At 58.4% G+C, this 11340-nt stretch overlaps 3 protein-coding genes across 3 annotated transcripts; all 3 read right to left on the bottom strand.

Moving 5' to 3' along the window:
* Nucleotides 1-1046: 1046 nt before the first annotated feature.
* Nucleotides 1047-1781, bottom strand: LOC138356994 (uncharacterized). Its single transcript, XM_069313525.1, has one exon. The coding sequence runs from the start codon at nt 1779-1781 to the stop codon at nt 1047-1049; it is 735 nt and encodes a 244-aa protein (XP_069169626.1).
* A 425-nt stretch (nt 1782-2206) lies between these two features.
* Nucleotides 2207-3007, bottom strand: LOC138356995 (uncharacterized). Its single transcript, XM_069313526.1, has one exon. It carries the CDS (start codon nt 3005-3007, stop codon nt 2207-2209), a length of 801 nt encoding a protein of 266 aa, XP_069169627.1.
* A 3243-nt stretch (nt 3008-6250) lies between these two features.
* On the bottom strand, nt 6251-7051 carry LOC138356996 (uncharacterized). The gene has a single exon (XM_069313527.1). The coding sequence runs from the start codon at nt 7049-7051 to the stop codon at nt 6251-6253; it is 801 nt and encodes a 266-aa protein (XP_069169628.1).
* Between the last annotated feature and the right edge of the window lie 4289 nt (nt 7052-11340).

An 11340-nucleotide genomic window follows, 5' to 3' on the forward strand; every position in this document is an offset into this window, starting at 1 on the left:
ACGCCATGGTCTGCTGTGTAGCGTGTACCCCGTGGTCTGCTGAGTAGCGTGGACCCCCGTGGTCTGATGTGTAGCGTGGACCCCCGTGGTCTGATGTGTAGCGTGGACCCCCGTGGTCTGCTGTGTAGCGTGGACCCCCGTGGTCTGATGTGTAGCGTGGACCCCCGTGGTCTGCTGTGTAGCGTGGACCCCGTGGTCTGCTGTGTAGCGTGGACCACCGTGGTCTGATGTGTAGCGTGGACCCAGTGGTCTGCTGTGTAGCGTGGATCCCATGGTCTGCAGTGTAGCGTGGACCCCGTGGTCTAATGTGTAGCGTGGACCCCCTGGTCTGCTGTGTAGCGTTGACCCCGTGGTCTGCTGTGTAGCATGGACGCCATGGTCTGCTGTGTAGCGTGGACCCCGTGGTCTGATGTGTAGCGTGGACCCCGTGGTCTAATGTGTATCAAAGACCCCTGGTCTGCTGTGTAGCGTTGACCCCGTGGTCTGCTGTGTAGCATGGACCCATGGTCTGCAGTCTAGCGTGGACCCCGTGGTCTGATGTGTAGCGGGGACCCCGTGGTCTGCTGTGTAGCGTGGACCCCGTGGTCTGCTGTGTAGCGAGGACCCCGTAGTCTGCTGTGTAGCATGAACGCCATGGTCTGTAGTGTACCGTGGACCCCGTGGTCTGCTGTGTAGCGTGTATCCCGTGGTCTTATGTGTATCAAAGACCCCGTAGTCTGCTGTGTAGCGAGGACCCCATGGTCTGCTGTGTAGCGTGGACCCCATGGTCTGATGTGTAGCATGAACGCCATGGTCTGTAGTGTAGCGTGGACCCCGTGGTCCGCTGTGTAGCGTGGACCCCGCGGTCTGCTGTGTAGCGAGGACCCCGTGGTCTGCTGTGTAGCGTGGACCCCGTAGTCTGCTGTGTAGCGAGGACCCCGTGGTCTGCTGTGTAGCGTGGAACTTGTGGTCTAATGTGTAGCGTGGACCCTATGGTCTGATGTGTAGCGTGGAACCCATGGTCTGCTGTGTAGCGTGGAACCCATGGTCTGATGTGTAGCGTGGACTCAGTGGTCTGCTGTGTAGCGAGGACCCCGTGGTCCGCTGTGTAGTGTGGACCCCGTTGTCTGCTGTGTAGCGAGGACCCCGTGGTCTGCTGTGTAGCGAGGACCCCGTGGTCTGCTGTGTAGCATGGACGCCATGGTCTGCAGAATAGCGTGGACCCCATGGTCTGCTGTGTAGCGTGGACCCCATGGTCTGCTGTGTAGCGAGGACCCCGTGGTCTGCTGTGTAGCATGGACGCCATGGTCTGCAGAGTAGCGTGGACCCCATGGTCTGCTGTGTAGCGTGGACCCCATGGTCTGCTGTGTAGCGTGGACCCCATGGTCTGATGTGTAGAATGAACGCCATGGTCTGTAGTGTAGCGTGGACCCCGTGGTCTGCTGTGTAGCGAGAACCCCGTGGTCCGCTGTGTAGCGTGGACCCCGTGGTCTGCTGTGTAGCGAGGACCCCGTGGTCTGTGTGTAGCGTGGACCCCGTGGTCTGATGTGTAGCGAGGACCCCGTGGTCTGATGTGTAGCATGGACCCCGTGGTCTGCTGTGTAGCGTGGACCCCGTGGTCTGCTGTGTAGCGAGGACCCCGAGGTCTGCTGTGTAGCGTGGACCCCATGGTCTGCTGTGTAGCGTGGACCCCCGTGGTCTGATGTGTAGAGTGGACCCCCGTGGTCTGCTGTGTAGCGTGGACCCCGTGGTCTGCTGTGCAGCGTGGACCCCCGTGGTCTAATGTGTAGCGTGGACGCCATGGTCTGCTGTGTAGCGTGTACCCCGTGGTCTGCTGAGTAGCGTGGACCCCCGTGGTCTGATGTGTAGCGTGGACCCCCGTGGTCTGATGTGTAGCGTGGACCCCCGTGGTCTGCTGTGTAGCGTGGACCCCCGTGGTCTGATGTGTAGCGTGGACCCCCGTGGTCTGCTGTGTAGCGTGGACCCCGTGGTCTGCTGTGTAGCGTGGACCCCCGTGGTCTGATGTGTAGCGTGGACCCAGTGGTCTGCTGTGTAGCGTGGATCCTATGGTCTGCAGTGTAGCGTGGACCCCGTGGTCTAATGTGTAGCGTGGACCCCCTGGTCTGCTGTGTAGCGTTGACCCCGTGGTCTGCTGTGTAGCATGGACGCCATGGTCTGCTGTGTAGCGTGGACCCCGTGGTCTGATGTGTAGCGTGGACCCCGTGGTCTAATGTGTATCAAAGACCCCTGGTCTGCTGTGTAGCGTTGACCCCGTGGTCTGCTGTGTAGCATGGACCCATGGTCTGCAGTCTAGCGTGGACCCCGTGGTCTGATGTGTAGCGGGGACCCCGTGGTCTGCTGTGTAGCGTGGACCCCGTGGTCTGCTGTGTAGCGAGGACCCCGTAGTCTGCTGTGTAGCATGAACGCCATGGTCTGTAGTGTAGCGTGGACCCCGTGGTCTGCTGTGTAGCGTGTATCCCGTGGTCTTATGTGTATCAAAGACCCCGTAGTCTGCTGTGTAGCGAGGACCCCATGGTCTGCTGTGTAGCGTGGACCCCATGGTCTGATGTGTAGCATGAACGCCATGGTCTGTAGTGTAGCGTGGACCCCGTGGTCCGCTGTGTAGCGTGGACCCCGCGGTCTGCTGTGTAGCGAGGACCCCGTGGTCTGCTGTGTAGCGTGGACCCCGTAGTCTGCTGTGTAGCGAGGACCCCGTGGTCTGCTGTGTAGCGTGGAACTTGTGGTCTAATGTGTAGCGTGGACCCCATGGTCTGATGTGTAGCGTGGAACCCATGGTCTGCTGTGTAGCGTGGAACCCATGGTCTGATGTGTAGCGTGGACTCAGTGGTCTGCTGTGTAGCGAGGACCCCGTGGTCCGCTGTGTAGTGTGGACCCCGTTGTCTGCTGTGTAGCGAGGACCCCGTGGTCTGCTGTGTAGCGAGGACCCCGTGGTCTGCTGTGTAGCATGGACGCCATGGTCTGCAGAGTAGCGTGGACCCCATGGTCTGCTGTGTAGCGTGGACCCCATGGTCTGCTGTGTAGCGTGGACCCCATGGTCTGATGTGTAGAATGAACGCCATGGTCTGTAGTGTAGCGTGGACCCCGTGGTCTGCTGTGTAGCGAGGACCCCGTGGTCCGCTGTGTAGCGTGGACCCCGTGGTCTGCTGTGTAGCGAGGACCCCGTGGTCTGTGTGTAGCGTGGACCCCGTGGTCTGATGTGTAGCGAGGACCCCGTGGTCTGATGTGTAGCATGGACCCCGTGGTCTGCTGTGTAGCGTGGACCCCGTGGTCTGCTGTGTAGCGAGGACCCCGAGGTCTGCTGTGTAGCGTGGACCCCGTGGTCTAATGTGTATCAAAGACCCCGTAGTCTGCTGTGTAGCGAGGACCCCGTGGTCTGCTGTGTAGCGTGGAACCCGTGGTCTGCTGTGTAGCAAGGACCCCGTGGTCTGATGTGTAGCGTGGACCATGTGGTCTTATGTGTAGCGTGGACCCCTTAGTCTGCTGTGTAGCGTGGACCCCGTGGTCTGATGTTTAGCGAGGACCCCGTGGTCTGATGTGTAGCGAGGACCCCGTGGTCTGATGTGTAGCGTGGACCCCGTGGTCTGCTGTGTAGCGTGGACCCCGTGTTCTGATGTGTAGCGAGGACCCCGTGGTCTGATGTGTAGCGTGGACCCCGTGGTCTGCTGTGTAGCGTGGACCCCGTGGTCTGATGTGTAGCGATGACCCCGTGGTCTGATGTGTAGCGTGTATCCCGTGGTCTGCTGTGTAGCGTGGACCCCGTGGTCTGATGTGTAGCGAGGACCCCGTGGTCTGATGTGTAGCGAGGACCCCGTGGTCTGATGTGTGGCGAGGACCCCGTGGTCTGATGTGTAGCGAGGACCCCAAGGTCTGCTGTGTACCGTGGACCCCGTGGTCTGATGTGTAGCGTGGACCCCGTGGTCTAATGTGTAGCGTGGAACCCGTGGTCTGATGTGTAGCGTGGACCCCGTGGTCTGCTGTGTAGCGTGGACCCCGTGGTCTGCTGTGTAGCGTGGACCCCCGTGGTCTGATGTGTAGCGTGGACCCCGTGGTCTGATGTGTAGCGAGGACCCCGTGGTCTGCTGTGTAGCGTGGACCCCGTGGTCTGATGTGTAGCGTGGACCCCGTGGTCTAATGTGTAGCGTGGAACCCGTGGTCTGATGTGTAGCGTGGACCCCGTGGTCTGCTGTGTAGCGTGGACCCCGTGGTCTGATGTGTAGCGTGGACCCCGTGGTCTGATGTGTAGCGTGGACCCCTGTGTAGCGAGGACCCCTTGGTCTGCTGTGTAGCGAGGACCCCTTGGTCTGCTGTGTAGCGAGAACCCCGTGGTCTGATGTGTAGCGTGGACCCCGTGGTCTGCTGTGTAGCGTGGACCCCGTGGTCTGATGTGTAGCGAGGACCCCGTGGTCTGATGTGTAGCGAGGACCCCATGGTCTGCTGTGTAGCGTGGACCCCGTGGTCTGATGTGTAGCGTGGACCCCGTGGTCTGATGTGTAGCGTGGACCCCGTGGTCTGATGTGTAGCGTGGACCCCGTGGTCTGATGTGTAGCGTGGACCCCTGTGTAGCGAGGACCCCTTGGTGTGCTGTGTAGCGAGGACCCCTTGGTCTGCTGTGTAGCGAGGACCACGTGGTCTGATGTGTAGCGTGGACCCCGTGGTCTGCTGTGTAGCGTGGACCCCGTGGTCTGATGTGTAGCGTGGACCCCGTGGTCTGCTGTGTAGCGTGGACCCCGTGGTCTGCTGTGTAGCGAGGACCCCGTAGTCTGCTGTGTAGCATGAACGCCATGGTCTGTAGTGTAGCGTGGACCCCGTGGTCTGCTGTGTAGCGTGTATCCCGTGGTCTTATGTGTATCAAAGACCCCGTAGTCTGCTGTGTAGCGAGGACCCCATGGTCTGCTGTGTAGCGTGGACCCCATGGTCTGATGTGTAGCATGAACGCCATGGTCTGTAGTGTAGCGTGGACCCCGTGGTCCGCTGTGTTGCGTGGACCCCGCGGTCTGCTGTGTAGCGAGGACCCCGTGGTCTGCTGTGTAGCGTGGACCCCGTAGTCTGCTGTGTAGCGAGGACCCATTGGTCTGCTGTGTAGCGTGGAACTTGTGGTCTAATGTGTAGCGTGGACCCCATGGTCTGATGTGTAGCGTGGAACCCATGGTCTGCTGTGTAGCGTGGAACCCATGGTCTGATGTGTAGCGTGGACTCAGTGGTCTGCTGTGTAGCGAGGACCCCGTGGTCCGCTGTGTAGTGTGGACCCCGTTGTCTGCTGTGTAGCGAGGACCCCGTGGTCTGCTGTGTAGCGAGGACCCCGTGGTCTGCTGTGTAGCATGGACGCCATGGTCTGCAGAGTAGCGTGGACCCCATGGTCTGCTGTGTAGCGTGGACCCCATGGTCTGCTGTGTAGCGTGGACCCCATGGTCTGATGTGTAGAATGAACGCCATGGTCTGTAGTGTAGCGTGGACCCCGTGGTCTGCTGTGTAGCGAGGACCCCGTGGTCCGCTGTGTAGCGTGGACCCCGTGGTCTGCTGTGTAGCGAGGACCCCGTGGTCTGTGTGTAGCGTGGACCCCGTGGTCTGATGTGTAGCGAGGACCCCGTGGTCTGATGTGTAGCATGGACCCCGTGGTCTGCTGTGTAGCGTGGACCAAGTGGTCTGCTGTGTAGCGAGGACCCCGAGGTCTGCTGTGTAGCGTGGACCCCATGGTCTGCTGTGTAGCGTGGACCCCCGTGGTCTGATGTGTAGAGTGGACCCCCGTGGTCTGCTGTGTAGCGTGGACCCCGTGGTCTGCTGTGCAGCGTGGACCCCCGTGGTCTGATGTGTAGCGTGGACGCCATGGTCTGCTGTGTAGCGTGTACCCCGTGGTCTGCTGAGTAGCGTGGACCCCCGTGGTCTGATGTGTAGCGTGGACCCCCGTGGTCTGATGTGTAGCGTGGACCCCCGTGGTCTGCTGTGTAGCGTGGACCCCCGTGGTCTGATGTGTAGCGTGGACCCCCGTGGTCTGCTGTGTAGCGTGGACCCCGTGGTCTGCTGTGTAGCGTGGACCCCCGTGGTCTGATGTGTAGCGTGGACCCAGTGGTCTGCTGTGTAGCGTGGATCCTATGGTCTGCAGTGTAGCGTGGACCCCGTGGTCTAATGTGTAGCGTGGACCCCCTGGTCTGCTGTGTAGCGTTGACCCCGTGGTCTGCTGTGTAGCATGGACGCCATGGTCTGCTGTGTAGCGTGGACCCCGTGGTCTGATGTGTAGCGTGGACCCCGTGGTCTAATGTGTATCAAAGACCCCTGGTCTGCTGTGTAGCGTTGACCCCGTGGTCTGCTGTGTAGCATGGACCCATGGTCTGCAGTCTAGCGTGGACCCCGTGGTCTGATGTGTAGCGGGGACCCCGTGGTCTGCTGTGTAGCGTGGACCCCGTGGTCTGCTGTGTAGCGAGGACCCCGTAGTCTGCTGTGTAGCATGAACGCCATGGTCTGTAGTGTAGCGTGGACCCCGTGGTCTGCTGTGTAGCGTGTATCCCGTGGTCTTATGTGTATCAAAGACCCCGTAGTCTGCTGTGTAGCGAGGACCCCATGGTCTGCTGTGTAGCGTGGACCCCATGGTCTGATGTGTAGCATGAACGCCATGGTCTGTAGTGTAGCGTGGACCCCGTGGTCCGCTGTGTAGCGTGGACCCCGCGGTCTGCTGTGTAGCGAGGACCCCGTGGTCTGCTGTGTAGCGTGGACCCCGTAGTCTGCTGTGTAGCGAGGACCCCGTGGTCTGCTGTGTAGCGTGGAACTTGTGGTCTAATGTGTAGCGTGGACCCCATGGTCTGATGTGTAGCGTGGAACCCATGGTCTGCTGTGTAGCGTGGAACCCATGGTCTGATGTGTAGCGTGGACTCAGTGGTCTGCTGTGTAGCGAGGACCCCGTGGTCCGCTGTGTAGTGTGGACCCCGTTGTCTGCTGTGTAGCGAGGACCCCGTGGTCTGCTGTGTAGCGAGGACCCCGTGGTCTGCTGTGTAGCATGGACGCCATGGTCTGCAGAGTAGCGTGGACCCCATGGTCTGCTGTGTAGCGTGGACCCCATGGTCTGCTGTGTAGCGTGGACCCCATGGTCTGATGTGTAGAATGAACGCCATGGTCTGTAGTATAGCGTGGACCCCGTGGTCTGCTGTGTAGCGAGGACCCCGTGGTCCGCTGTGTAGCGTGGACCCCGTGGTCTGCTGTGTAGCGAGGACCCCGTGGTCTGTGTGTAGCGTGGACCCCGTGGTCTGATGTGTAGCGAGGACCCCGTGGTCTGATGTGTAGCATGGACCCCGTGGTCTGCTGTGTAGCGTGGACCCCGTGGTCTGCTGTGTAGCGAGGACCCCGAGGTCTGCTGTGTAGCGTGGACCCCGTGGTCTAATGTGTATCAAAGACCCCGTAGTCTGCTGTGTAGCGAGGACCCCGTGGTCTGCTGTGTAGCGTGGAACCCGTGGTCTGCTGTGTAGCAAGGACCCCGTGGTCTGATGTGTAGCGTGGACCATGTGGTCTTATGTGTAGCGTGGACCCCTTAGTCTGCTGTGTAGCGTGGACCCCGTGGTCTGATGTTTAGCGAGGACCCCGTGGTCTGATGTGTAGCGAGGACCCCGTGGTCTGATGTGTAGCGTGGACCCCGTGGTCTGCTGTGTAGCGTGGACCCCGTGTTCTGATGTGTAGCGAGGACCTCGTGGTCTGATGTGTAGCGTGGACCCCGTGGTCTGCTGTGTAGCGTGGACCCCGTGGTCTGATGTGTAGCGATGACCCCGTGGTCTGATGTGTAGCGTGTATCCCGTGGTCTGCTGTGTAGCGTGGACCCCGTGGTCTGATGTGTAGCGAGGACCCCGTGGTCTGATGTGTAGCGAGGACCCCGTGGTCTGATGTGTGGCGAGGACCCCGTGGTCTGATGTGTAGCGAGGACCCCAAGGTCTGCTGTGTACCGTGGACCCCGTGGTCTGATGTGTAGCGTGGACCCCGTGGTCTAATGTGTAGCGTGGAACCCGTGGTCTGATGTGTAGCGTGGACCCCGTGGTCTGCTGTGTAGCGTGGACCCCGTGGTCTGCTGTGTAGCGTGGACCCCCGTGGTCTGATGTGTAGCGTGGACCCCGTGGTCTGATGTGTAGCGAGGACCCCGTGGTCTGCTGTGTAGCGTGGACCCCGTGGTCTGATGTGTAGCGTGGACCCCGTGGTCTAATGTGTAGCGTGGAACCCGTGGTCTGATGTGTAGCGTGGACCCCGTGGTCTGCTGTGTAGCGTGGACCGCGTGGTCTGATGTGTAGCGTGGACCCCGTGGTCTGATGTGTAGCGTGGACCCCTGTGTAGCGAGGACCCCTTGGTCTGCTGTGTAGCGAGGACCCCTTGGTCTGCTGTGTAGCGAGGACCCCGTGGTCTGATGTGTAGCGTGGACCCCGTGGTCTGCTGTGTAGCGTGGACCCCGTGGTCTGATGTGTAGCGTGGACCCCGTGGTCTAATGTGTAGCGTGGACCCCGTGGTCTGCTGTGTAGCGTGGACCCCGTGGTCTGATGTGTAGCGTGGATCCCGTGGTCCAATGTGTAGCGTGGAACCCGTGGTCTAATGTGTAGCGAGGACCCCGTGGTCTGCTGTGTCGTTTGCTGCCTTGAGTGCAAACAAAAGACACACTGAAAGAGAGAAAGAGTTGTCTCTTATATTTGTTTCATTTCACTATTTGTTTATATTTATTATTCGTGTTTGTTCACTTTTTACATGTACCCCGTATTTGTTCTACAAACATTCGTGTGTCCGTGAGCAACGTGCCACTCCACGATTATTCATGACATTTTCTAGAGAACAGCTGTTTAAAATCAACCATTATCCACAGCGGGCACGCAGTACTGATGACAGTGCCTGGAAACACTTTAACTCCTAGGTGTTTCTACCAGTATGCAGACATAGAAGTTGGGATTTTTTTCATTTGTAGGATTCAGTTTAATGTTTCCGCTACATTGTCGTGGCAAATTCTCATCCAAGCTCTCTAGATGAACATGTCCGGCGCAAGTCGATGCCATTGCTTGATGCTCGGTGTAGCATCATATTTCTTCAGCTGCCAATACGGTAAATCTCCAGCAAACACGCAGAGTTTTGGCTTCGAGCCGGTCTTGAAACAATACAGATTACAGGTTGTCTCATACATTCCCGCGAGCAAAATCAGTATATCAGCTTGGTCAATTAAGTGCATGTTCGACGTATTCTCGATAAAAGCTGAATTTTCATGTGTGAACGCTTGACGTTTTCTCTGTAAACGAGGTTTGCTCTTTGTATTGTGGTCGGGAGAGTACCACACCGTTCTGTTGTGTGTGGCTGGCTGACCTTACTGGTACCTCGTAGACTACGATGATCACACATTAGAAAATAGATAAAAGACGAATTTTTGGTCCGTCCTGGACCATTATCAAATCATTACAAAAGTTGATAATGATCCGGGACTGACCGATTCACAGTCTCCGTGGTGTAGTGGTAAGACACTCACCTGGCGTTCCGCGAGCGCTTTGTCATGGGTTCGTATCCTGGCCTGGGAGGATTTACTAAGAGCAAATCCTTAACTGTTGCCTCTGGTTAACTCAACAGTAAAATGGGTACTTGGTTGTAACAACGATTCTTCGCGGCGGGGATCGTATTCCAGGGACCTGCCCGAAACGCTACGCGTACTAGTGGCTGTACAAGAATGTAACAACCCTTGTATATATCTAAAAAAAAAAAAGTCGTCGGTTCTCCACTTACTGATGTGTGTTTTGGTCAACATATCTTCAGCCACGTTCTTGTGACTCGTAGACTGTTCTCACGCAGGTCAAGATCCCCATGAAGGAGAGGTTGGTCACGTGGTGCGGAGGCTCACTGTGCTGGGTAGGATCCTCCTCACTCATTAGGTCCGCTAGAGCTAGTCTCAGAACCTTTCTTGGCGATTGTTTCACCATACTGGGCACCTATTGTGCCAGGGCACCACTTGTGGGGTCGGGCACCTGATGTGCCAGGGCACCTTTTGTGGGGTCGGGCACCTGATGTGCCAGGGCACCTTTTGTGGGGTCGGGCACCTGATGTGCCAGGGCACCTCTTGTGGGGTCGGGCACCTGATGTTCCAGGGCACCTCTTGTGGGGTCGGACATCTGATGTTCCAGGGCACCTTTTGTGGGGTCGGGCACCTGATGTTCCAGGGCACCTCTTGTGGGGTCGGGCACCTGATGTTCCAGGGCGCCTTTTGTGGGGTCGGGCACCTGATGTTCCAGGGCACCTTTTGTGGGGTCGGGCACCTGATGTTCCGGGCACCTTTTGTGGGGTCGGGCACCTGATGTGCCAGGGCACCTCTTGTGGGGTCGGGCACCTGATATGCCAGGGCACCTCTTGTGGGGTCGGGCACCTGATGTTCCAGGGCACCTCTTGTGGGGTCGGGCACCTGATGTGCCAGGGCACCTCTTGTGGGGTCGGGCACCTGATGTTCCAGGCACCACTTGTGGGGTCGGACACCTGATGTTCCAGGGCATCTTTTGTGGGGTCGGGCACCTGATGTTCCAGGGCACGTTTTGTGGGGTCGGGCACCTGATGTTCCTGGGCACCTTTTGTGGGGTCGGGCACCTGATGTGCCAGGGCACCTCTTGTGGGGTCGGGCACCTGATGTGCCAGGGCACCTCTTGTGGGGTCGGGCACCTGATGTTCCAGGGCACCTCTTGTGGGGTCGGGCACCTGATGTTCCAGGGCACCTTTTGTGGGGTAGGGCACCTGATGTGCCAGGGCACCTCTTGTGGGGTCGGACACCTGATGTGCCAGGGCACCTCTTGTGGGGTCGGGCACCTGATGTTCCAGGGCACCTCTTGTGGGGTCGGGCACCTGATGTTCCAGGGCACCTCTTGTGGGGTCGGACACCTGATGTGAGGTCGGGTACCTGATGTGAGGTCGAGCACCTGGTGTGAGGTCGGGCACCTAATGTGAGGTCAGGCACCTATTGTGGGTTTGGCACCTAATGTGAGGTCGGGCAACTAATGTGAGGTCGGGCACTTGGTGTGAGGTCTGACACCAAATGTGAGGTTGGGCACCTAATGAGAGGTCAGCCACCTGGTGATGTGATGTCTAGTATCAAGAAATGGTTTCTTACCAACATAGTACACAGTCCAGTCTCTGGGGATGTGCTTCCTCTGGGTTCAGGTTGCTGGTCTTGCTCTAATGTGAAGATCTTTTGAAAAATTAGATTTTGCTTTTCACAAACTTCCTTATCACTCACCCTCAGATACATCATCACTTATCCAGTCATCCCACTTTCTAATATTCAGTCGCTTTCTACCTAATGTTGCTCCTCGGTCTGTCTTCACATGATATTAACTAATTCCTTGATATGCTGTTCACTTCCTG

Source organism: Procambarus clarkii, chromosome 75 (assembly GCF_040958095.1).
Source record: "Procambarus clarkii isolate CNS0578487 chromosome 75, FALCON_Pclarkii_2.0, whole genome shotgun sequence".
Classification (NCBI taxonomy): Eukaryota; Metazoa; Arthropoda; class Malacostraca; order Decapoda; family Cambaridae; genus Procambarus; species Procambarus clarkii.